The sequence below is a fragment of the Callospermophilus lateralis genome, chromosome 3 (assembly GCF_048772815.1).
Source record: "Callospermophilus lateralis isolate mCalLat2 chromosome 3, mCalLat2.hap1, whole genome shotgun sequence".
Taxonomy (NCBI): domain Eukaryota; kingdom Metazoa; phylum Chordata; class Mammalia; order Rodentia; family Sciuridae; genus Callospermophilus; species Callospermophilus lateralis.
Genome location: NC_135307.1, coordinates 110,985,464 through 111,013,149, shown reverse-complemented (window position 1 = coordinate 111,013,149; position 27,686 = coordinate 110,985,464). Strand labels below are relative to the sequence as shown.

Genomic DNA, 27,686 nt, shown 5'->3' with positions numbered 1-27,686 from the left:
TCAGCACTTCATACTTATGTTCATCCATTCAATTTCTCACACCCCTGTGCATTCTAGGAGTACCATCTCCTCCACTTAATAGATGAAACAAAAGGTTTACCAGTAAATAAAGAAAAATGCTCTCAGCAAACAAATACATGTGTACTATCTGAGAGTTAAAAAACAGGTAATCTCCTATTTCTCATTCCTCAAACATTGAACTAAATAAATGGGACTGCTAGGTAGGCTGCTGACTTTGTCACTTGTGCCTGTGTGGGTTCAGCCCTGTGCCCTGGCTGAGGACACAGCACAAAGCCATCTGCACAGATGGTGACATCCCACTGTCTTTGGTGCCCCCAGCCTTCCACCCACCTCTCCAACCACTGCTCTCAGCTTCCTGTGAGTGGCCCTCTGCCCAGCTCTTCTTTAAGTGCAAAGCTCCCCATGATTCTTCACCAACCTTTTCTTCTCATTACATACTCTCCTTGAGTTACTTCCGCCACTTCAAAGGTTTCAATTACCAAAGGAGTCATTGAGACTAATTAGGAGCTGATGAATCACAAATCTTTATTTCCAGCCCAGACTTCTCTCCTAAGATTTGGAACATACCCCCTTGGTTGTCTTGAGCCTCTTCCAAAGCAACAGATCCCAAATTAAATTCCCTGCCTTCCCCTCCCCTCCCTCGACCCTAAGGGGTCTTCTGCTATCGGTTTTGCTATGTAAGCCCAGTTTTCCAAACCATAAATCAAAGTAATTCAGATCATCTCTTTCCTTCTCTCCACATTCCATCACCAGGCTTATTAACATCACATCCTCCCCACTTCCCAAATCTATTACCTTCTCAACAGTCCTGTGGCCACCACTGTCTTTCACATAAAACAGCCCCCTAAATAGCTTCTGTGCTTCAAATTTACTCCCCCAAGCCACCTTCTAGAGAAAAGGAATGTGGCCCTGTCATTTCCCGTACCCTCAAGCTAAGGCCCTCCAAGATCTGACCTACCTCCCTCCCCACTGTCCAAACAGACTGAATCTTGCAGGCAGCTCCAGACATCCAATACTGCTAAGCCTTCAAGCATACTGTTCCCTGTGACAGGAGCACCCTTCCTAGTTGAGAAGCCTCCTCTGTCCCCAAAGCTAGATTAGGTGGGCCTTTGTGCTCACAGAATACCTACTGCCTAAGCATACTGCATCATTTATCACTCTGCCTGATAATGATGAGTTTTCTAGTCCCCTCATACTGGTCTCCATTTCCTCTCTACGACTCTCCCAACAACCCTGAGGAGGGCACGAACTATGTGCTCACAGTGCCCCACCACCCAGCAGAGTGCTTGCTGGAGTGCCGCCATCTAGTGAACAATGCTCTTAGGAAACCAGCTATACACAGGTGAGTGAGCAAACCAACAATCAAGTGAGCTCAGGCCCAGGCCTCAGTTTACTAGTCATGTGGACCTAGAGAAGGGCACAGAGTTGTGCCTCAGTATCCTCAGTTATAAAAATGGGAAAACCACCCACCTTGCTTACCTTATAAAGGTACAAAGAAGGTCAAAATTAAAAGAGCTGATAAATGGGATGCCTTCTTACAAAAGTCCTTGAAACAGGGCACAGTGCCCTGAATCTCCCATCTCCAAGCAGAAGTACCTAGAAGCAAAGCGTTCATGATGACAGGGGGATGTGGAAACCACTAAACGAGACCACTGGAAATGTTTGGACCAAGTATAGAGGTAATTTTAACTAACTGGCTTATTGAGGTTGAGTCTGTATCCCCTACCTTGTCCATAATCACTACAGTACTATGAATAATAAAATACAGTAGTGGGGTATCAAGAGGAAGACTGCCTGTTTCTCTTTTGGAAACTCATCAAGAGCAGGGACCTTGTCTTGTATATTTTATTATCTCACAAGGCAGAGGTATTAACCTAGGATCTATATGGGCTTTAGGAGATCCTAAAAGCTCAGACTGTATGTGTGATGTTGCCTTAGGTGGATTTTCTTGGAAAAGATTAAAGAAGTTCCCTCAGATTTTCAAAAAGGACGTGTCTCCAAAATGTTTGGAGACCACTGCTGTCGAGTGCCCAGCATGCAGCAGGTGCTGCACAGGCCTTCCCAGGGAGGAAGTATGCAGACAGCAACTGCTCTCACTAGCCAACCTTTGAACTCACTCACAAAGGACTCATCAGGCCCCGTTAGGGTTCTTCCCTACATTCATAAGGGGACAAGTTCCTAAATTTCTCCTTAACACATCTTCTAACAGACAACATAACTGGTGGAGTTTTTTCATTGATGAGGAATACGCACGCTGGATTTTTCCCATTAATGATAAAATTTTCAAATTCCTCTTTTGTCAATACTGCAAGCATACCCCATTATATGTAGCTCAGTCAGTAATTACAGCAATAATCAATAAACTAACCAACTATTTGCAGTCCATAGTTAATTTATTAGTTTCCCAGTGAAGAATCCAACAATGTTAACTCTGTCAAACAGGCCACAAATTCGATTACGACACTCCTTAGACATGTCATCAGCTATGCCTTCTCTCAATCATTTCTTATGCTTTACAGTAAGAGGCTTTTCCTCTGTGATGCTGACCTCTCACAAAACACATAACTGCCCCAGTGGTCAAAAACACATGAAGCCAATCTAGTTTGCACACCGAATCAGTGGTTACATTTCCTCACCTGGCTTCAGGTCTCCCAGTTCCCTAATAATTACTGTGCTGCCTCTGGGAGACGACAGTGTGCACAGCTCTTCTTTAACTGACTCCAGACCAAGGGCCCACATGTGGCCATGGACTGAATACATGATGAGAAGGAATATCACAAAGAATGTCTTCCAGTGAAAAGGTCAACAGGGAACAACTCTGGGGCCTGTTGTATAATCTACTGTTACTGGATAAATATATTTATTAATAATTTAAAGTGAAAATGACAGCAAGTTGGCCAAGTTTAATGACGACACTATTTGTTTCAGAGAGTAAAACCATAAAGGACTTTTGGGAGCTCCAGATGGTCTTAATAGAAGTTGGGCAGCCAACAGCAGATGAAATTCAACTTGGCTAAGTTTAAGGTAATGTGCATTGGCAGTAGGAGTTTAAATTTGTATACAGCAATGGGTCCAGAACTTCTGGGATCCTCTCCCGATGAGGCTTGCTGAAGCTTTCCAGGGTCCTCATCATGGTTAACCTGAGGCAATGTCTACACTGACCTTTCACCTAATTTCTAGGCTGCTGGAATTCTACAATTTAAATGTTTAAACAGTAGCTTCAGGGAACCTGCCACTTAAATAAAGCAGGACCATGAGGCCAGGGAGACAGCAGACAGAGCAGGACTTTCCTTTATAAACAGGCTGCACTGAGCCCTCCACAGAGATGGAGCTAAACTGACAGCAGAGCCAAAGATGACAAAATACTGGTGGTTCAAAGCTCCTGTTCCAGCAGTCGCAAGTGTCCTGGTGCATGAAGGCTGGGATGTGACTGTGCTTTTCCTTTGCTTCCAAAAGCTGCCTAATAAATCACTTGTTAAGGCAAATCTGAGTATGCTTCTGCGCCACACCACCAAACATGCTCCAACATATTTCACAATGGGAGCTAAAGATGGGGATGCTGCCTTTTTATCACTATTCTAAAGGCATCCAAGGCTCCCGAAAGACACAGAGAAGAAGATTAAAATATCTGCCTCTGAAAACAAGGATAAAAAAAAAAAAAAAAAAAAAACTTAACTTATGGTTTGGTACATGCTGTTATTTGAGTAAATAAACCGAATAATTTTCAAAACAGATTCTTTGCTTCAGTTTCCCTTTCTTGCTCTTTTGATCATTTGTCTGCCCTGCCTGAGGAATACACTATATCATCAGCTGTTTAGGTGTATTCATGAGAGTCCAGCCTTTTAGCTCTTTGAAGAAGACCCTAAGGTGTTAAACATTCAGCTCCTAAATGGGCAACAAATTTTGTGGTAAAACTCAGCCCTGTCAGTAAGAACAAGATTTGTAAAACTTCAGAAGCCCCTAGACTATTTTTGGCATTCTTGTTTAAATTTGGGTGCACTGGCTAATTCTAGTAAAAAGCATATTTCTTACCACAAGGAAAAAAAGGGAGCATTTGCAAAGCTTCTTCAGTGAAACTTTAGTAGATACCAAAACAAAAACCTGACTTAAAATAGGCAGCTTGAAGACGCTGGGAATATGGGCCCAGGTCTCCTGTTAACTAGCCAAGTGGCCTCCAACCCACCTCTGAATCTGATCTCAGTTGCACTCAATGTACCTTAAAATCAAAGAGGTAGACAGGTCCTTTAAGGTTCCCTTCCAACTCTACCTGAGTAACTGCTTGATTTTAGAGGCAATCTCCAAGTTATGCATACTAGAAAAAAGCTAATCACAGCCCTATTTACAAGATGCTCCACAGGTCACAACTACTTTCCCCTTGTGGTACCCAGGGTCTAACAAGGTACTCTATGGTCAAGTATACCAAAGGGAATACTTACACTTCATTAAAACACAAGGTCTCTGCCATAATGGGAAACATTACAGTAAAACTCATCCCATACTCTCTGGCAATGTGGGAAAATAGTATAAACAGAGAATGGGTAAAATGAAGAAAATTATTCTTATTAATACTGTGCTCCATTCATACAGGCCTCTCAGCATCCACAGAATCAGGTGCAAAAACAAGCCCTTACTAGACACAGGATTTAGCAGAAACAAATGTTAATATATCTATCAAAGCAAGATGCTGAATTCTTCAATGAATGATCACCCACAAAAAGAGGTCAGCATTAAAATAACCCCCTCCTAGAAGTGGGCCTCAACAGCACTACCAGACAACAAAAGTGAACTGCTAGAAGGAGAAAAGCAGCATACCATTTTCAATGTTTCTAGAAAATGAGAGGGGGAAAAAGCACAACAACAACAAAATTTAAACTACATTAAAGGAATATTTAACAAGGTCCTTTAAATAATTAGCAATGATCAGGTATTTAGTTTTCAGAATATGTAGGTTGTGTGTATTTTTTTCTAATAAAGTATTTCAAATTCTAATTAAAAAAATACTTTATGGAGGAATTAAAAAGATACAATGGTGTCAGAGGAAAAGCCAGGATCCCAGAAGTGGAATATTCTAACAACATAACTTACAAGAAACTACGCTATAAAAACAGATTGTTGATTAACACAAACTCATAACAAAACGCAGAGAGCTCTCACAATGGCGCTGCAATAACACTTGGCTGCTGAATTCTTTCAATACATTAAATATCTCCTTGGAGACCAAATTACTTTACATTTTCTTAAAAGACAATTTATTATAGCTTTGTTTTCTTCTCATTATCTCTTAAAAATATATCGAATGAAGTAAAGAATACAACTTGTAAATAACTTACATAAAATGGTACTAATGTGTGACAACTGACTTTGGTTTAATATGTAGGTTATTATTTAACAGCGTACAACAACCTATTGTCATGACAAATCCTTACTACTACAATATTCCACATGTCACATGTATCAAAAACCACTGTATGCCATTATTATAGCACTCATAAAATTAACAGCCTCAGGCAGCTAGCGATTTAAATAATTGATAAGTTTTCAATTAAAAAGGCAACATTTTCAAGTCTAATACAAAAACCTATTTAAATTACTGATAAAAACTTACACTTGTGTTGGCCCAAAGACAGAAAATGCTTACATGGGGGGGGGGGTAATTTAGCAAGTTTTAACGCAGATGTTGCAATTTTTTCCCCCAATTCTTATACAGAGATCTAGGCTGTGTATTCACTTAACCTTTGTAATCAAAAGAAAAGAATGATTAGAGGACTAATGGTAAAAATGTTCCTACTTTTGCTTTTCCTCATATGGCTTTTAAATAAATACTAAGGTGACCACAATTGAATACCATATGAAAATCTAAGCTGCTTCATTTTTTTACAATAAAAAGATGGTCCTCCATCAGTATCTTCCCTATGCCACTACACCAAATCCTGCAATCAAACTTGCTCAGAGCCAAATTGAAGCGAAAAAAACAAAGACCAATGCAAAATTTTAATAACAGGTTAATAATCATGAGGCCCTCTCATCAAAATCTACTGTAAAATTAGATACAAACGGTTTTTTTATGGCAAAACTGAATCCCAAAGGAATTTCCAACCAGAGGAACCAAAACAGACCAAAATGATAGCCAGCCCATGTAGTTTGTGCTTTCTAAACACTCTTTACCTTTTGAATGCTTGTTGAGAGCCTGACTCTACCTAAACAAAGGGTATGTGATGGCAGGGGCAACAAGTAGAGGAGGAAAAAAAAAATCCATTTAAGTTTTAAATGACTTAAAACGTGTTCTCTCTCAGCAATATTTTCAATTCACTTCAAAATATTTTGCTGAATGGTGGAGTACTGCCTAGTGTGTACAAGGCCTTGGGTTCAATTTTAAGAACCACAAAAAGTAAAAACTTATTTTTTCCCCCACTGAAATAGCATCAAAAAAAATCAGAGCTTTACCTTAATACATTAAAATTTGAGAATGGGCTCAAGTTCCTACCTATGAATTTTTGTTAGGTGAATTAATGAGAAAACTCTGATCCAATCAGTCAGACCACAACCTACCAACCAGTGACAATTCATGATAAAGTTTTCAATCATCCACAGAAAAATAAGAAAAAACAAGAATCAAGTAGTGAATGGTACATAAAACTAATACTCACTTTAATGAAATTATCACTGTTATTTGTGAGACTATGCCCTGCCCACTGTTTTACTCTTTAAATCACTACCACTATTTTTCTTTGCTAATAAAATAATAATAATAGAGAATTTTTATTAGTTTACTTATTTCATTAGTGTTTCTATTTGGCAAAATTAAAAGTTACTGTGCCTCTCTGTCCCCTAACCTGAAAATGAAAAATTGATTGATTCATGAAAGCCAAACATTTGGGGATGAGTGAACTGGATGATCTCTTTTTGGACTAAAAAGTACCTATTAAGAAATCTTGGGAACTTCTAAATTTAAGGACCTGTAATGTAAGGTTGGTGATCATGACTAATATTTTTCTACAACACAAAATAATTAAACATTCCATTTGAAAAAATAACCAGAAGTTCTAAGGACTATTTTGTTCAGATTCTATAATTAAGGTATTATATAAACACAAATTACTTGGAATTTAATAATGGTGATGAATTTTTTTAAAAACCTAGTATGAATTTGCAAGATGGTGGACAGGAGAGAGGCAGTGGAAAAACCATGAGTGAGTGTAGGCTTTGGCATTAGGAGAGGCTGGACTTAAATTCAGTATTTCTAATCTAGTCCTGAGACTTTGGGCATGTCTCTCAATCACAGTTTCCTCATTTACAAAACATGAAATGTAGTATTTATCTCAGAGTGATTATTAAATTAAAAAAAGGAAGAAGAAGAAGAAACAACAACTCGGGCATTTAATTTACATAGCATGCACTCAGAGAGGGAAATGATTATTATTATCCCTATGATCACACTTACCAACATTTTTCAAAAAGCACAATTAGTTATGATCTTCTAAAAAGGACGTTATCTCTTATGGGTGGGTATGCTGAATACTTAATGAAAACATATTGATGTCTGTTCTCTGTCAAGGATGTGAGAAAAATAGAACCGAACCCATCTGTGTGTGTGTTTTCTAAAAATAAGAATGTCCCATTCCCAGGAGAGTTAGCCAATCTATCAATACTAGTGCTAGACCTTTCTGAAGACAATCCTACTCTGCCTTTCAAGTACTGATGAGTTCAGCTCTAAATTCTCAGTACACAAAGACTCCCACATAAGTTAATGGGAAGTCAATGGGAAATTGACTTTTCCTACTCTGTGCTGGTTGGAATGCAACGCTCTGTTAATCATGCCATCCTTCTTGTTCTCTTTCCTCCTACCCTAAATTAAAACTATTGGCGGAAACCTATACAGATAGTTTACAGTTTTCATTACAATGAAACAATGTCCTGGTTGAAGCTGAAGTCTATCAGAAACCTACAACCTAACTGTTGGCTATGATTAGATTCTCAATTCTACCAAGACACCACTTTGCATTTCTACAGAACTTTTAACTTTTCAAAGGGCTTTCACATCTATTATCCCATTTGATCACTACAATGACCCTGTGCAGTAGAAGGGACAAGTATTATTATCTGCAATTGATAGATGAGGCAACTATAGCACTGAAAGGTTAAGTGATCTGCCTGAGGCCAGGAAGCCAGCACAGAGCCTGATCTCCCACTTCCACTCAACACTCTCCAGACCACTGGAAAAGATTTTTGTAAACTTAGGTAAAATAAAATAAAATAAAACTTGAGATGAAAGCTCAAATTGGGGCTCGGGAAAGCTATGTCTCTTCATCATCACTGAATTTTTCAAGCTCTAGAAATGTGCCCTTTTCTCTTCTTTATTTATTTCAGTCCCAGACAAGTATTAATACAAATGTTCACAGAGATTTGAAATACAAAAAAAAATCATTTCAGGATACATTCACATCTCTTTGATTCAGTAAGTAACCCTGTGGTTTGTTTTGGAGTGTGGGTAGGAGGATGGGTTGTGCATAAAATAATGGAGAATACATCTTTAAATCCTGTATCCATATTAAGCCTGCAGCTACATTATAACTATACTCTGGAAGGGTGAAAGAGATCTCCAGTTGAAAGTAGATTTTGAAAAATTTTTAGAGCCCAGGGGTTCATTTTTAATGAGCCGTTACTTTAAGTACTGCATAAAAAATACAGGAAATTGATAGTCCATTTAGTCTGCACCATACCTAATGCAAAAGTCATTAAGATGCATTATTCTTAATGTTCATGATATGATCAGTAAGTGTCTTTTGAAAAGAAATTCCCTCAACTTTCACGTAAGGAAATCTGAAAACCTTATCTATTATGTGGAAAAATATTATGGCAATTGTGATCTACTTACATGTCTTCATATGACCAAGAAACAGCAAGCTCGATCACATTAACAGTTTTAACAACAGTCGTCATTTGTAATGCACTTACATATGACAGCATTGCCTTCATTTCTTCATCACTTCTCACTGTAATTCTATCACCATCTTCATCTTCATCTGTTTAAAAAGAAACATAATGCTAGCGGTAAGATATTCATTCTTTTAATGTATAAAAACCATGCTGCATGGGAAAATAATACAATTGGTTTTTTACAACGTGATACCCAAACCCTTAACAACATAATTTTTTAAGTTGTTAGGATTATTAGCTTTCAGTTTGGTTTGGTTTGGTTTGGTTTAGAACATAATTAGAATCTCAAAAAAGAACTAAAATTTAGGGACACTTGAAAATCAAAATACTGTTCATATCATTCATGACCTAGGTCCAGGTTAAAGTAAATATAACTAGAGTATGACAAAACAGGTTTTTTTGGGAGAATTTTTAAAACCAAAGAAAGGCCAGTCTTGTTCTAAAACTGATACTTTATTTCCCAAATGGCATCCTATTCTTTTCTATTTCTTCCTGTTGCTCAAATCATCTACCACATCCCAACAGCATGATTAAAATAGCTAACATTTACTGAACACTATTACACGGGAGGCACCATAATTTATACTTCATACGCAATACTGCCTTAAAACCTCAGCACAACCCTCTGATGTGGACATCACCATTATGTTCATTCCCTTTTTACAAAAGAGGAGCCTGGGGCCTGGTGTAAGGTTAACTCGAAAAGCAACTCCAACCCAGGTCTCCCCACCTCCCATCCTGCCTATCAGCGCTCTCTTTCCAGTTGCATTTGTGTTGGGTACTCTCTATCAAAGGCAGCAGTAAACGGGAGTTACATTATTTTGAAATAGGCTTAACAGTCCTAAGACTAGAGGATAATAAGACTCAACAAAATTCATAACCAGAATGTGTACATTTGAATAAGATCTTCAAGGACACCTCATCAGAAATGTTATTACTTCAATAACTGTCTTAAAGTAGTTTTGACAAATTTCTTCAAAAACTGCTTTAAGAACCTAAAGATAAACCACGTGAGAATATCAAACCTCATTTTTAATCCAAAATCAAATTGGTGGTCTGATTACCTACCCACACCATCTGCCAGCTGTACCTAGAATGGCTTGTGGATATTTCTAAATATTTAGCTAGATACTTCTTGTGTCTGAAAATAAAAATTTGTCAACAGTGAGGATACCTGACAGTCTATGTGGCAGACTCTAAATGCATAGTTGAAAGAAAAACACCAAAAACATACTTAAGCAATACACTTAGCCTCCCAAGGTGGCAAGTGGGAAGGGACAGGCTCTGGGCAAGACACCTCAGCTCTGGGGCACTACCTAAACAATAAGCATTGTTATTTTGTTACTGCTATTCACTCCTGAGCATGCAATTACTGATTTGATCAGATGCAGAGATGGACCAATCCCAAGCCAGGCAAACCAGATACCTCTCCCCAGGAACTAAGGACACTTTTAAGAACAGGCTGATTCAATTCAACTCATGCATCCTCCCCCCTCACACATCTGCAGTCCACCCTCCTGTCCAGCCACAGTTCAGATGATGTCCCCTTGCCTGGTGACCAGGCCATGGAGACCTTGGGAAGGAGTCTGTGCTTTCTTTCAATTAACCTACTGCCAAGCAAAATGCTATTACTCCCTGTCCCCTCAGCAGCCAACATGTGACAACGTGATGGAAAGCAGCACTCAGTCAGCCCCACTCATTGACCAAGCCAACAGCTCCCACACAGGTCTTCTTTCCAAAGCATTTGATTCTGGATCCTGGATCCTGGTTCATTCTGCACATTTCCCCCAACTAAATGAGAATCAATATTATCAGTCACTCTGTCTAAACAGGTGTTATCAAGAGCCACTACTGGTATTCCACCAGCAGGGACCACCTGTTCTCAGGGTAAAAGGCACACACTGGACTCTTCCAGTAAGGAAGAAGGCAAATTCCCACCGACTTTCCTGGGGGACGTTACACACATAAAGTGCAACACAGGAACCCAGCACTTTTTCTTTCTTTCATTTTCGGTACAGACTCTAGGGGCAAACTGAGAGAGGGTCATTCTAGCTATAGAAACAGAAGAAAAGAGCTTCTATACAGGTTCTAGAGACTAACATTATCAAGGCTAAGTTGCAAGTTTTCTTTCAAATATAGAAGACAAAAGGAAAAAACAGTTACAATGTAAAAGAGTATAATGTTATATATCATCATTATCACACATGACAGCACTTTACACTTTTGCTTTAAAACCAGGTCAGACACTGTTTGTTCCAGCCTGAAGGAAGCAGTTTTTTTATACATCTCATTTCTGCACAAGAACTAGCTATAGCAATCATGGTCACAAAGGGACTGCTTATATTCAAACTTCAATACACACAAGACCTCAGTAAGGTGCTGTTTGCATGGGGAGTTGCATAGAGTTTAGTAAACAGGCAAAAAAAAACAAAAACTTTTTACAGCTTTTAAAGAGAGGGCACAAATTCCAAAAATATCATTTAAATCACAATCTCTCTAAATCAAGATAAGAGGGAGAGAGTTCTTTTAAGTTCCAAAGTCAGCCTCGAGTAACTAAGGCTACTTAAGATAAAATATTCTGGAATTCTAGACTTCTATGAAATCCCCTGAGGGATTATTACAGTGGGGAAAAATTAAAAACACCATGGGCTAGGAGAATAATGTCTTGCAGAGCAGTTCCACAGAAAGGAGCTATGAGACAATGCTTTGCTGCCAACCTAGCGGCAGAGAGTTGGTGCTGCCCGGGAGGGTCTGACTCCAAGGGGACGACTGTATGCAGGCTGAAGGGAGCATTCCAATAAGGCCTGGGGATAAAATAGGGCTTCTGTGACCCAGTGCTTGACAGCTCTTAGGAATTAACAGGTGACACAAATTTATGTGGGTCTTGGTTTTTTTTGGGGGGCTGCCTGTTTCACTTTTGAAAACTTGTACTTAGTTGCTTAATTAAGACTGAGACTCTTGGTTTTTGTCAAATAAGAGACTAAGGTAGAAAAATAACCAGTCCCTTGAGAAGACTGGTGTTTTGGGCCAAAAGGCAAAATCGAAACTGTCTCTGACCCCTGGCAGCCCAAGTGCAAAGCATTCACCTTACAAAGTGAGAATGTACTTTTCTCTAAAGACACCTGAGTGCAGGGCAAGAAAGCAGAAATACATTCCGAGCAACACAGTGCGACAGTAACCAAAAATACTTTTCTAAATAAAAAAGACATATGTAACACATCCAGCAAATGTTCTGGCTACTGGCCTATCAAACTGGGTTAGCTATAAAAATTACACTACCTGAAACTATAAATCATAAAAACTTAGTAAAATGGCACAAAGAGTGTCGACATAAATGTGTTGGTGAAGAACACCAGAAAAGTAGTGGTACTAAGTGGAAAGAAGCAGAAAAATAATTTGAACTCTTTCTGTCTTATACATGAAGGTTCTTTGCCATCTGACCAAAAAAGCATTACTGGATATAACCAAGAAATTGTGGGGTGGGAATGGGGGGAGGACAGATCTGACACACTGGTTCACAATGAGAATTCCAGGCTTCTCTAGTTGCCTGGAGCATAGTAATATGATTTTCCAGCACATTAGGGAAGCAAAAGTAGAACCAGAAAGTCTATGTACTGGCTGGATTTTGTTAATGTCACTTAAAATGGAGGAAAAAATCCTAGCAAGATACCAAATAGAGTGCAGCAGATGGTAAACAAATATTATGAAGCAATCTTCACAAAATCTGTAGTGTGTCACAAATATACAAAATGGCAGAGTTTGGGAAAAGAGAATCATAACAGGCCATATGTTGTTAGCGATTTTATTTGAAGCAACATACAATCCAAAAGGGAAACCTAGAAGAGGAACATAAAGGCCCAATAAGAGGAGAGGCAGCCTCAGGTAGGGGGTGGTCAGAATGGCCTACCAAGTAAACAGCAGACGCCAGGGAGCCCTCAGCCACACAGCACCCACTGCAGTGAAGGGGGCTCAAGAGGGCTTTCTTGGGAGAAGCAATTGAGCTTCTACAAAGAGTAATAGAAAGTTAAGGCAATATATTATATGTCATTTGTCACACTCCTTCTGTGCCAGGTGGAAGTCAATTAGAACTATAGCAAAGGCATTTTTCCCAGGCAAGAAGAAAGAAATGAAAACATAACTGTAGAAGTAAGAAAGACATCTAATAGAAATTACCAGAAAGGATGTCTATTTTGATCCCTTCTCAGGGCAAGAGTCTAAAGATCTGGGCAGGACTTCAAGGCCACAGTTAATCTACAGACACACCTTCATGGCCAAGAGATTTCACTTAGCTCCAGGTCTCCCCGCTTCTGGTTACTTCCCTGTTTTTTGGCTTCCTTTCTCCTTCCAGAAAACAAAAAGTGCCCACTATGTGGCAGACATTGTACTGGGCACTGAGATAAATGTGAAAAAAGAAAAAACACTGTCCCATGGAACTCACACCTAGTGACAGAAATAAGGGAACAGACCATGCAGATAACTGGGAAAGTGCCTTCCAGGCAGAGGGAGCAGCTGATTCAGAGGCCCTGCCTGGCATGTTCTAGGGGCAGAGAGGATGACAGGGTGGCTGAACCAGAAGGAGAGGTGGAGAGAGAAAGAGCATTTCAGAGAAGCAATGGTGGGAAAAGGCTAAGGCAGATGCAAAAATGTAGGAACTTGTGGGGCATTTTGAGGACTTGGCTTTTACTCTCAATTGAAATGGAAGTCACTGAAGGATTTTGAGTGCATGATCCTGCTGAGGAGGATCTCTCTGAGCTCTCAGCAATTTGGGAGCTTGAATGAGGCAGAGGGATCACAAGTTGGAGGCCGGCTTGGGTCACCTAAAAGACCCTCAGCAATTTAGTGAGACCATATACAAATAAAAAATTTAAAGAAAGGATTGGAGATAGAGCTCAGTGTGTTCAATCCCCATGATCAAAAAGAAAAAAAGCACTCTGGCTGCTGTGTGAAAAAGAGGCTGTGTGGAGGCAAATCACTGCCTTCTGTTTCCCTGTTTAGGTGAGAGATGGTGGTGGCCTAAACAAACTGGAAGTTTGATTTTAATTTTTTTGTTTTAAAGAGACTAGGTCTCCCTGTGTTGCCCAGTTTAGCCCCAAACTCCTAGACTCAAGCAGTCCCCCTACCTTAGCCTCCCAAGTAGTTGGGACTATAGGCGGGTGCCACTGCACCCCGTCAAGCTGAGGTTTCACAAAATCATTACATGCTGCAGCCACTTTGAAGAGAGAGTAATGAGGACTGTTGATGGGTGGGCCATACCAGGTTTGTCCTTACTGATTCAGTTCTTCAACCATCCTGGCATTCCAGAACCACACATTGAGTCACCTTTGTGCCACTTACTATGGTAGAGTTTCTAGAGATTAAAAAACAAGAAGCACTGTCCCCTGACATCAATAAATGACCAGTCAGTGCTTGGGTAAAGAATTTAAACTTTTTAATTCACATACAAATTAGTAAGATTACTAATAAGCAACAATGATTCCCATGAGACTAACAGGGATTTGGACTTTTTATATCAAGGATATTTCAAGCCAAAATTTCAATAAATTAAGCTCTCCTCAAATTGTCTCAAATTGTATTATGCTTAATTAACTCTTACATGTGAAATACCTTTGAAACTCAATGTAGGTTTATTATGAATTGAAAAATTTCCCCAAACTATCTAGTTTTCTTATAGGCAACAGCTTATCTTCTGCATATACATACTGTTGTAACAGTTTAAGAAATGGAAGTCTATATTTCCACATATCTTATGACTCAGACTGTTCTCTGAAGCAGAAAGCAGAACCTACCCAATTATTCTTAGTGAGACTGTCTTTGCTATTAAAACATGAGGTATCTCCTACAGGTGTCACTCTAGTAACCAATTAGAATTGTTCTCTATACTTAGAGGATTTACAACTTACATAACTGCAATTTTCTTTTAAAAGGTCATGCTCTGTTTAATTTAAAATAATATGTGTTGGTTTAAGGATTCCCAGTCAAGATTATAAATTAGTACAACCACTACGGAAATCAGTAAAGATGTTCTTCAAATTACTAGAAATGGAATCACCATATGACCCAGCTATACCACTCCTCAGTACTCATTCTAAAGTACTAAAGTCATCATACTATAACAATACACGCCTACCCATGTTAACAGCAGCAGAATTCACAATAGCAAAACTATGGAACCAGCCTAGGTGTCCATCAGTGGAAGACCGGATAAGGAAAATGTAGTATATATACATAATGGAGTTTTATTCATCCATAAAGAATAAAATTATGTCATTTGCAGGAAAATGGATAGAACTTGAGAACATTATGCTAAGTGAAATAAGCCAGACTCAGAAAGTCAAGAATATGTTTTTTATATGTTTTCTCTCATATGTGGAAGCTACAGAAGAAAAAGTAAAAGAAAGGTAGGGGGTGGAATCCCATGAAAATGGGAGGAAGATCAGTAGAATAGAGAAAAAGAACCAGGGGAAAGGAAGAGGGAAGGGAAAGAGGAAATCCTGGGGAATGATATTGGCCAAATTATATTGCTATATTGTGTGCACGTATAAATATGTAACAACAAGTCCCACTATTATGGACAACTACAATACACCAATATATGTGGAAAAAAAATAAAGATTCCCACCCAAAATACAAAATAATCATCCAAAAATTCATAAAGCAAATGAAAGAATTAAATCCAGTGAGAAATGAATATAGGGGCTGGGGTTGTGGTTCAGTGGTAGAGTGCCAGCCTAGCATGTGTGAGGCACTGGGTTCAATTCTCAGCACCACATATAAATAAATAAAATAAGGGTCCTTTGGCAACTAAAAAATATTTTTTTAAAAAAAGAGAAATGAGTATAAAACAGTCAAGTTAAAGATAGACACAAAAATATCTAAATCAAATTCAGATGCACAGTTTGTCAAGTGCAAAAATACTTATAATGGATCTAGTCCTGAATCTGTGAAGTCAGAGTGCCATGGAAAAGTGAAACCACATGGCATCTATGTGTGTGAGCCAGCATTTGTCTATATAAATTAAAAATGCATCCTTTAAGTCACCACTGAGATCTTACTGTCCAGCAACACCAGTCCAACAGTCATTTCAAAGTAATTACTTGTCTAGAGAAAAATCCAGGGAGAGGAACACATGTAACAGACACTCACAGGAAACGCATTAGTGGGCACGGTAGATTTTTATCACCTCATGTGTTGGTGCACTCATTAATCTGCTAATGAAACTGTGAAAACCAGCAGGGGTCTCTGGGCACATATGAATGTCAGGCTCTTACAGCATATGTAGGGCCCACACAAGCAAACATACAGGATTTTTTATGGTTATGGAACCTAGCCTCATCTCAGAAATGTTTTCACATCTGGGAAAAGACAAATTATTCAATAACTGGCATAAGATCAACTGTCTATCTGTCAGAAAAATAAAGCTGGATCCCTACCTGACTTCTTTCACAGAAATAAACTGAAGATGGTATGAGTTTAAAATAAAAAGCAAAAAAAACCCCTCATCTATGATACATACAAACGTACATATTGATATACATAACTAATATGTATCTGTGTGTTAACTTCATTAAGAAAAAATAACACAGATGAATGTTTTTTCAATATCCTAGAACATGGAAGACTTTCTAAGCATGAAGTCAGAAGTCACAAAGGAAAATGTGATAAATTCGACCATGTAAGAACTTTAACTTCTTTATGGAAAAACAAAAATGGAAATAAACTGAATAATAATATCTGTAACATGTTAACACAAAGAGCTGATTTTCTTTACAAGAAAACTCTTAAATCAATTTTAAAAAACAAATAACAATAGAAAAATGGGCAAAGGTGACCAAAAAAAGTTTACAAACATTAAATACAAATAAAAACATGATAAAGCTCATTCATAATTAAATATAAACAGTATTATAATATTTTTTCACCTATCAAATTGACATTAACTAAAATTTTTGCTAATACCCAGAGTTGGTAATAATAAAGAAAAATGGGTTTTCTTACACATTATTGGTGGAAGTGTAATTGATCCTACTTTTGAAAAACAAACATGGTACTAGGTATTGAATTTAAAATAAAATATGGGTACTCTCTGTCTCCATAGTTCCAAAGTCTAGGAATTTATCCTACAAAACATATTTTCATAACCAGGAAAGATATAAGACATCTATGTTGAGTTCAGCATTTTTTTTCTAAAATTGAGAACTGGTGACAATTAAATGTCAATAAATTACATTAAGCCATAACCATAAAATTAAGTTTAATATAGTTATCCAAGAGAATGAAGTAGATATTGGAAAGAGGTGTAATATATACTATTTAGTAGGGTCAGGGGAAAGTAGAACATAGTACAGAGAAAATTTCTGTAAAGATACAGAAGAAATTGCTAACTATGAAAAACAATAAAATCAGAGGACTTGAGGAAATGGAGACTTCTTTTCCCTTTTTTCTGTGTTGCTTAGACTTTTTAAAAAAGATTATCTATACCTTCTTCACTTTAAAACAGATCAAACTGTAATTATTAAAAAGTACTTTTGGGGCTGGGGTTGTGGCTCAGTGGTAAGGTATTTGCCTAGCTTGCTGAGGAACCGAGTTTGAGCCTCAGCACCACATAAAAATAAATAAATAATAAATTTTTAAAAATCTCATCAACAAATATCATAACAGATATCCAAAAGAAAAAAAAAAGTACTTTCATTTGTAGTGTAGCTGTGAGAGAGAAAGGACATGAAAAGAGTAAGAAAAAATAGAGGTTTAGGACCACTGGTCCAAAAGGCAAGTTTAGCTCAGACTGGCCACCCTCCTTTCAACCAGCCCTTGGACAAGAAATCAGAAAGGTCGTCACCCCCACAAACCTTCTGCCCCTCTGTACCCCTGGGTTTTGAATTTGGGGCCTGAATTATATGTCAACAAATTATATGTCATGCTCAGACAATAGCATAAACAATACGAAAAAGGAAATTACTTGTTTAGCTTTAGATCATGTGTATTTTATAATTTCCATTTGAATACAGACACATGCACCTTTCCATTTTGTTCAACAAGTACAATCTTCTAAGGCTCTAATGCTCAGTACTAAGAAAAGAGCAACAGCAAAATAAAGTGTAGTATCTATCACAAAGTAACTCAAAAATTTAGTGAAGGAGGAAAACACTCACACAGCTGACCAGGGGGTGGCTTGTCCTAGTAAAGGTGTAGTGGTGGGGGGGTGCCCCATGTGGAATCATCATAGGTTTCACTGACAAGATGGAGAATCTGTGAGAGAATTCTGTAGCATCACCTAATCTTTACCCTGTTTTCTATTCTCTTTTTTTCTACATTTATGTAAAACAGGTAGATCTGACATCTGCCCTTTCTCTTACTGCTTAATTCATATCACTGAATAAAACGCTACTTCTCCTGTATAAGAAATCAATTAATGTTGGGTATATGCTTATAGTATTAAATACTTACTAAATGCCTTAAGCATTTCTTTGAATAAAGTTTTATTCATTTGAGGGCTGTTCATTATACCCATAACAGATATATCCCCCAAATTCCAGTAAATTAATTTATAAACTATCTCTTAGCTATTTCTTATATATAAGTTCCATATACGGGTTCAGATTTTTGGTTCAGAAAAAAAATAAGCCACCCTAGAACAGTCATAAGAAAAGCCAGTTAGGACTTCAAGTCTGTAATGGAAAGTACACAGTAATCCAAGCACAAAAAAAATAAGCCCTATTGTTATTTTGTCTATATGTGTGCTTCTGTTTGCATTGTTTTCCATATAAAACTGGTCCAGTCGTAGATGGGTATAGAGCTGCTGCCCTTGCTGAGAGAAGAGGAAGAGCACATGTCACAGAACTTAAACACAGAAGTTTAAATGTTTTCTTCCTATACTTACACTCCATAGGTTTTCAACATGCTTAGTTATAAAGAGTGCAAGTTTTACAAAGAGCAGTGTTTGAATCTGGGCTACACCACTCAGAGAACAGAGATACTCACCTGTCTCTGAGTTTCACTTTCCCCATAGGTTTAACTTTCTTACCTCACAAAGCCATCATACAGATTATTAAAGTCACAGGCACAATCCAGTAGGTAAAGCACCTACGAGTTGGCTAGCACAGAGAAAGCCATCAATAAATGACAGGAAAAACAATCATTATTATTATTATTAATATGAACTCCTAACTCTGGGAGCCAGTGGAGTAGGCACACATCTGGGGACCCAGAAAGCAAGAAGTAGAAAGTACAAAGTAAGCTGCTTTTTGCAGGGCTTAGAAAAAACAGACTACATGATTTAAATTATGATAACTCTCAGAACAAGTCCAACACAATGGCTGGGAATATATGCTCTAGAATCTACTCTAGAAATTCCATTTTACCACTTATTTGAGAAAATTCCTCAGAAGGTGTCCTTTCCTCAAAGGAGAAGTCCTTAAAGAAGATTTCCTTTCCTCAATTGAAATGGAGCTGATAATGGTCCTTCAAAGTAGGGACTTTGTGAAGGTTAAAATAAACACTGACCATGGAATGCTTTTAGCACAGCTTCTGGTAACAGTACATACTGCAAATGCAGACTCTCAGGCTGCCCACTGAAACCCCTGAAGAGCCTACAACACTGTATATATTTTTCATAAATTGGGATCTTATTTTCATACTATGAATCAACTATTTGTTGATTCAACCCTTGACTTCCTCTCCATGTCCACACATAAAGACCTAACTCATTCTTTTAGTTACTGCTTAGCTTTAGAATATGCGTAAACCATAATGTATTAATCCATTATACTAGATATTTAGTTTATCTCTAATTTTGTGCTAATAAAAATAAGCTCACAATGAACACCTTGTTTGAGGTGCATTTGGCACATGTATAGTTATTTCTGTTGGGTAGTTTCCAAAAGTGGATCTGCTGAGTTAAAGGTCTTAAACACTTCACATATTGATAAATATTGTCAGATTATCCTCCAAACAGGAGGTACCCACATACTATCTGTCAGTAACCATCTTTTTTTAAAAACAGAAACCAAAAGTACACTATCATGTAGAAAAAAAAACAAAGATTTTGACGCTGAACATTGGTCTGCTTCTTCAAATACCGATAGGAATCACAGTTCAAACTCTTACCTTATCCTTCTCAGGACTTGGGCCTCTATGCTATTGACTAATCTCACACTGTGGCCTCCAATGCAATGACATGGTTCATTTCAAAACCAATTGTTTAGCACATCCCAGCCCTGTCTGGAAGCCAATTCAGAGGAGAGGGAAAGGACTCAAAACCCAAAGTAGGCTAGGGTTGTGGCTCAGTGGTAGAGCACTTATCAGCATGTATGAGCACTGGGTTTGATCCTCAGCACCACATTAAAATAAATAAATAAAATAATAAAAAATAGGGTTGGGGATGTAGCTCAAGTGGTAGCGCGCTCGCCTGGCATGCGTGCGGCCCGGGTTCGATCCTCAGCACCACATACAAACAAAGATGTTGTGTCCGCCAAAAACTAAAAAATAAATATTAAAATTCTCTCTCTCTCTCTCTCTCAAAAAAAATAATAATAAATAATCTACCTACAACTAAAAAATATATATTAAAAAAAACCCCAAAGAGTTCCTGTCATCACCTAGCAGTCCTGCCAAGCCCCACTAAAACAGAATTATTCCATTGCAATGCTCACATAAAAGCTCTACTCCATTGCTATGTTTTAAAGCAGTAAAGGATTAAAATCTCTTAATCAATAATCATTGGTCTACAGGTAGTTTACACCTTTCATTTTGCCCCACAATATTATTATAGTAAGGAGCAAGAGCAGATAAAGGTCATGTTGGTAATTAAAGCTATATTGTAGAAATATGCACATCCAAGATATGATTAAATAAGAAAATATTACTCAGTTCAGTATCATCATTAAACTTGTATTAATTTATAAATATTTAAATGTACCATATGATGATCATAAATAATCTGATTTTGTCAGTTTCTAAAGTAACACAACCCATAAACCCTTTGAAATATTACTGCAGAAAGAAATAGTCAAGAAGTATTCAAGCCACACTTACATTCAAATGCTGTAGTTGTTGCTTCAGGCAAAACCTGGCCTATCACATCCTAAACAAAGAAAGAATAAAGAAACACAATTAGCCATCTTCTTTATTGCTAACATGTGGCAAATCCTAGAGGAAATATGAGAACCTGGGAAAGCTTTTTGAAATGTTGACATAAACTATAAAAACATTAGCTCATAATCACACTTAGCCCATCAAGGTATTCCCAGACTTTAAATCTCTGTTCCAAGGAGAAAAATTTTCAGGCAATTTCTAGATTTGTATTAATAACAATCTTTTGCTCTCAATTCAACAGAGCATGCAACTACACTATTGTGTATCTACACACACACACACACACACACACACACACACACACAAATGGTTTCCTCTGTGGGAGGCTATGGAATGTACTGCGGGGGAAAGAAAGGAGTCTGGGAGTCAGGCCACCTTAGTTTTGGATCTCAACTCTTTGTTAGATGCATGACTTAGAAAAAAAATCACTTAAACTCTCAGAGCTTCAATCTAATTATCCTCCAAGATGGATCTAGTAATATTCTTGGACGTTCTGTAAAAACTAAATAACATAGTAAATATAAGCTTGGGACCTGTCACATTGTAGACATTCAACAAATGTGGTTCCTATTATGAAACAGGCAACGTGCAGCCTTGCACTCACAGTGGTAGGAGTGAAGCACATGGTTTTCCATGATGATGATCTAAACCTATAAAACAACATTTCACACAAAGAGTTCTCATCAGCCCTTACACTTCAGCAATGGAAAACATATTTAATGACACCAAAATAAAATTTAATCTAGCCTATGAAAAAGTCAAAACAGTATAGAGAATCTCATGTCAATGTGAATCCAAAAAGCTGAAACACTCAAAGATTACTCTAGAGACAGTTTAAATGAAGAGGCACAGAACACCCGAGTTCTGGAGAAAGTGACCCTGCATTATGTTCAGTCCCATTCAAATGTCCTGCAAACCTCCTTTCTCTCTGAGAGTGCTCCCACAATGTCCCTGCCAGGCTGTGCCAGAATTGGCACCAGGCAGCCAGCTGACAAAGCCTCAGCCGCTTGCAGTATTTCTCAGCAGGGGAGCCCACAGCCCTTGGAAGCAGGGCACTTAGCAGAGTAGCGGCTGCAACTTCCTTCTAAAGGCAATTCTTTAGAAGCTTTTGCTGCAGTGGCAATTTGCATAATAGTCTTGCCTCTACAGTGTTGTTTTTTTTTAAATAAATCTATGCATATAAAATTGATCAAAGAGAACTGTCTTAGGCAGCCCTTGCTCATTAGAGTCAAAAGAGATTATGTTTTCTCTGACTCTAGTCTTAGCAAATGAAACATCAACTTTCTGAGAAAGTATCTGTAAAAGATTTTAGGGTTAGAAAATTCTTTCTACATACTTAAAGGGAAAAAGTAGTTTTTTGACAGGAAAACGCACAGTTAAGTACAGAATAAAGGACACAGGCATCTCAGTGAAAAACTCAAAAGCACCAACTACAACCAGGCTGGATGCCGCTCCGCCTCTCCCCAGCTGGGTGAATGAACCTCTCCATGCCTCGGTTTCCCTATATGAACAAAGAGATCATAACTGTACCCGCCTTGTAGAACTAGTAAGTTAATAATTGTAAAGGGCTTAAAAGAGTGTCTAACACATGGCAAGTGTCATATTAGTGTCTGTTAAATGAGTAAATCTCTGATCACTAGAACATTACAAAGCTTACCTCATATTAAACCTTTAAATTCAGCACCCAACAATCAGTGGAGGAGGAAGATAATGTGCTCACTGGCTCCACCCCTTCTCAGTATTTAATAAAGATCCTTTCTTAACCAGTATGGAAAAAATGGGGGAGGTTATCACTGGTTACTTCCAAAGAGCCCCAAACACTCTGACAACCAAATTTGAGATGTGAACTAAGTCTCTGCAGAATTAACAATCTAACTTAGACTCCTTCCTCTTAAGAATAGCAGACCCCATCAAACAGAAAATTTCTAATAACCAGCTGAAATCCCTGCTGGGCAGCAATGGCATGCTTTGCCCATCAATATAAATATGGCGCCCCACATGCTTTACATCTGACAGAAGAAAAGAGAGAAAAATAGCAAATTTGATTGAGAGAATCATGCAAACACAGCTGACCATCTTGGTTTTTTTTAAATAAATAAATAATGACCAAGGGGTAAAAAGTCTGAATATTATTAAATATCTCTGCTCATTTTTAGCAGGGTACATTTAATGATTTCATGTATTATTTTCCAGTTATATTTAAAGGACTTATTTCCAAGTGACTTTCTCCTACCTTTAAACAATATAACTTTTTACCTCACCTTGTTTCAAATGAAATGAAATTTACATATCTTGACAGTGATCTTTTCTTGATCCTTCTCCTTCCTTTCGATAAATTGGGTAAATATCTGAGAGACCAAAAATATAACTTAGCGCCTACATACCAGGAGCTTTGAAAGTAGGCTCTAGAATAATGAGTTGTTCCTTGACTTCAGGAAGACTAAAATCTGATCAGAGATAAAGACTAACAATGTAAGGCACTTCTAGTGTAAGAGCCAAACTAAAGATATAAATAGCAAATAGTGTTTGCTAACTCGGGAGGAAGGAAAAAATCACAGGCTTCATTTAGGCAAATTTTACAGATGATGAAAAATCAGGAGCTGGGACTTACAGACAGGGTTCAAAGAACAGAAAGGAGAAGACTGGACATTCTCTTCTACCATGTCTAAACCAATGTAAATCCTGCACAGGTTTCCTAGAACTTAAAGACTCAGTCCCAGGGAGAAGAAGAAACCCAGAGAGCCGAAAATCAGACACAATAGATACCCAAATGCCTCTGCCCTTAGGGACCAAGTAGACCTCCTTCACACTGTAGCTAGTGCTAGATGATCAGACAAAAGACAAGGTCCAGAGAGGCCCACTGACTTACCCAGGGTCTCCCAGGCATTTGGTGAAGAGCCCTCAACAACTCACATGTGGTCTGCGATGTTCAATTATGCTAACTCAGTGATGCAGCATGGCTTCTGTTAAGTTCTACCAAACACTAGCTATATATGGTTTCAGCAAGGCATTTTCCCCGCTGGGTTCATGCCTCCACATTTGAAAACTGGGAAGGTGGGAGTAGGAAGCAAGTAGATTAGAAGAGATGCTTCTAGCTTTCATGTAACTTTTAAGTTTAAGATTCCAAGCCAGAGATAATGACATTCTGTTGGGGTTTTTTTGCCTTTTCTTGATAAAAGATGAAGTGAAATGGGAGAGCAGACCACAGGGATCTCGGCTTGCATGCTGGCAGAACTCCCTAGGAAACCACACAGCACCTACATCAGGCCTCCTTGACAAATGTACTCCACCTAGACTTACAAGAGCAAGGCGGACATATGGCACTCTGAGCACTAGCAATGGGGCCATTTGAGCAGTGTCTCCTTTAGGCCACAAAATCTGGGTCAGGAACAATTTGGAAGTGCTCAAGAAGCAGAAGACCAAGAGCCTATCCATTATGTTGTAGTGACAACACTTCGAGAGCACTTACTATACGCTAGATTGTTCCAAGTGCTTTGTATGCATCAACCCAAGCAGTCCTTGCAACTCTATGAGGTAGGCACTGTTTTTACCTTCTTCCTTAAAAAAAAAAAAAAAAAACAGAAGAGGAAACTGAAATAAAAGGCTACCTGCTCAGGTGGTAGGACTTCCAATTTATTCCCAGACGTCCTGAATTCAGAGTTTGAGGTCTTCAACACTGTACTATTCTACACAAAATAATATTTTGTTGTTCCAAATGAATAAAAGAGAAAACTCATCTTCCTCATCATAAACACAAATTTCACTTAACCTTCATAAATCTTTTCTTTTTAATCTTTTTAGTTGTAGATGGACACAATACCTTTATTTTGGTTATTTTTCATGTGGTGCTGAGGCTCGGATTCAGTGCCTCACACATGCTAGGCAAGTGCTCTACCACTAAGCCACAAACCAGCCCCACCCTTCACAAATCTATTACAATTAGGGAGACTGATGTTCAGAGAGGTAAATAACTTGCCTTGTTAGTGGGACAGATGGCAATTAAGCCCAAATTTCTTGAATCAAAACCCAGTACTGTGTCCACAGAATTATAATTGCAGCCATCCTCTTTTAAACTCCACCATTAAACAAATATTTCATGGCCCTGTGAAGCAGCAGAGATAGGGGGAAACAAAGATCTCCATCTCCTCTAGCAGTGAATCTTCTAAAGAAACAGGCAAATAATTGTGACCAAATGTGTGCTTTGCTGGAGTAGCACATGAAACTGCAGAAACACAGATATGGAGGAAAAGCAAACACAACATGGAGGAAAAGCAAAACTTGACTTTGAAGGACAGGTGAGAGTTGGCTAGCTGAAGAAAAGGATAGTGCAGCCTGAGCACCTGTGAACTGACAGTGATTATACAGACCTGGGGCACAGGATGCTCTTGGAGGTATGGTGAAAGAGGAAGCTAGTTCCAGCCAGACCAGAACCAATCAAGATGGACCCAGAGGACCATGATGAGGAATGTGGGATTTTCATGAGAGTAAATCCATGTGCATGTGAGTGTGTGGAGAACTGCAGATGCAAGAGTGAAGGACGGTATTTAGTGTACAAGATTGGAGGCTCCTGGCTTAGGTACCTGAAAATCTACATAGCCTACTTGATCAGTGACATCCAAAATTCAAAATGAAGTCACTGGAATCAAAATTTTATTCAGTTGCCCAAGACAATCAAAAAAACCACATCACAATTCTTTCTCCTTCCAAGGCCCTGCCACTCAATCCTCCACACACCCTTTTCCCCCAAGTGCTGGGAATCAAACCCAGGGACTTGTACATGCTAAGCAAGCACTCTACACTGAACTACATCCATGACCCTCAGCCCTCTCTTATGTTGCAGGTAAGTTCCACTAGGCATCTACCTTTTACAGCCTACTTCTCAACATGTCAGTTTTTGCCTTTGATGTCTCAGTTATTCATTACATAAAATGGGCCCAGTGTATCCTGTCTATGTCAATTGAAGACAAGAAAGATACAAAGATGGGGGAAAAATAGGTAAAAGTAAGGAACTCTGAGTTCTGATTTCCACTCAGAAGCTACACAGCTTTGGAAAAGTCATTTCATCTCAGTATTCTTTAGTAACTCCTTACAAAAAAAAAAAAAACTTGGAGGCTGAATAGGCCAACAACAAGTTTACACACAATACAATACATTCCACAATTTTATTTGAAAATACCTTCTGAGTTTCCTGAAGGTAATACACTATCAATTATAAGATGCATGTTTTCCTTGTACATTTTTTCATCTCTGAAATTGGGCTGTGTTTGTACAGGGATGGCATGTCATAGTTTAACAGGCAGCGTTTTTTCCTTTCTTCGTGGTAAGACTGTCTTGCAATCAATGGCACCTTAGGTTTGCTCAAACATGGTTAAGTTAAAGTTGCTCTTATTTCCCTTTCCAGGCAGGTCACCAAGTTCAGAGAAGTCAGCAGAAAGACATGGCTGGAATCTGGCCAGGGACATTCCCCAAACACTTGGGGAGAAACTCTTCTAAATTCAACTTTTTATATGCTAGTCTGTTCCCTCAGTATGTAAGTTCCAGTCCAGTCTGTGAGCTTTCTGAGGACGGATTTAGCCAGATTCATCCTTCTTCTGGGCTCTGCACATTTGCCAGGTTTCAGTGAATGCAATTAATCAATGTTGTGGTTGAAACAAAAACAAAACAAAACTACCCCCACTGGAGGCCAACAGTGGCCACCACCACTAGCTCATGCCACCATCAGTCAGTGTGCTGAATCCCCATGACCCTGAGGCCCCCCCTTACCGGGATTTGGACACTAAGATTGTCACTCACCAGCACATCTCTGAAGAGTAACTGCGGCCCAGAGTGCACTGTCCAGTCCACCGCGCCACTATTTGGAATCTTGATGCGAATCACCAACACCTGGTTCTCCATGGCACGGAAGGGGCCAAGGGCCAGCCACAGCATTACAGGTTAAAGGGGCTCACATCCTGGGGCAAGGGATACCCACTGGCCCCTGACTAGAATGGGCTCTAAGAGGTGACAAGGGAAGTGAAGGGCAGAAGACAGAGGGTGGGAGGTAGTGAAAGAGGGAATCAGGAAGGAGCCCGCAGGCACAGAGCCAGGCCCAGGTTGTGTGGGGATTGAGCGTGTCTCCCGGGAAGGGTGCCCTGGGGCCAGGCAGTGACCGAGGTCACTCGGATCTGGAGTTGTAACGAGGGCAAAACAGAATCGTGAAGCTCTCAGCGGTCCGTGAGGGTGTGAGGGGACTGCAGAGCCAGGACCCGGGTTGGGGGAGATGTAGCGGCAGGTGTCCACTCCTCCTTGGTGGCTTAAGGGACGAGGGGAGGATCCCCGACCGGAGGGGACTCAGTCCAGGGCTATTAGGAGGAGCCCCAGGGCCACGGGACCACGAGAAGGCCGAGGTGGGCCCTAGGCGGGAGGGTCTGGGGACAAGTCCTCTGCCCCACCTGGAGCCAGAGGGCGCGGCGCGTGAGAGCTCAGTCCCCGCCACCCGAGGCCGCGAGTCCAGCGGCAGCGGTGGCAGCGGCGACAAGAGGCGGAGTAAGGCGGCGGCGAGAGCACTGTTACTCCGGAACCAAAACGCGCGGCGCCGGAACCCCGGGAGCCGAAGAGCGGGACCCGCCTCCCGCGGCGCCATGTTGGAAGAGGGCAGC

General features: G+C 39.2%; 1 protein-coding gene across 6 annotated transcripts in view; it reads right to left on the bottom strand.

The window, feature by feature from the left end:
* Positions 1 to 27,578, bottom strand: part of Map2k5 (mitogen-activated protein kinase kinase 5) — a 236,560-nt gene extending 208,982 nt beyond the window's left edge. For 5 of the 6 annotated variants that reach the window (XR_013090774.2, XM_076850990.2, XM_076850991.2 and 2 more), the window contains exons 1-3: positions 26,842 to 27,578; positions 20,989 to 21,037; positions 8,977 to 9,044 (exon numbers count right to left, since the gene is read on the bottom strand). Coding sequence is in view for 5 of the 6 variants with exons in the window: in XM_076850990.2 (XP_076707105.1) it covers positions 8,977 to 9,044; positions 20,989 to 21,037; positions 26,842 to 26,976 (252 nt within the window). In the remaining variant the exon portion in view is untranslated. Of the gene's footprint in view, positions 1 to 8,976; positions 9,045 to 20,988; positions 21,038 to 21,652; positions 21,673 to 26,841 lie in introns of those variants that run through there. The other variant, XM_076850992.2, reaches the window with a different exon arrangement.
* Between the last annotated feature and the right edge of the window lie 108 nt (positions 27,579 to 27,686).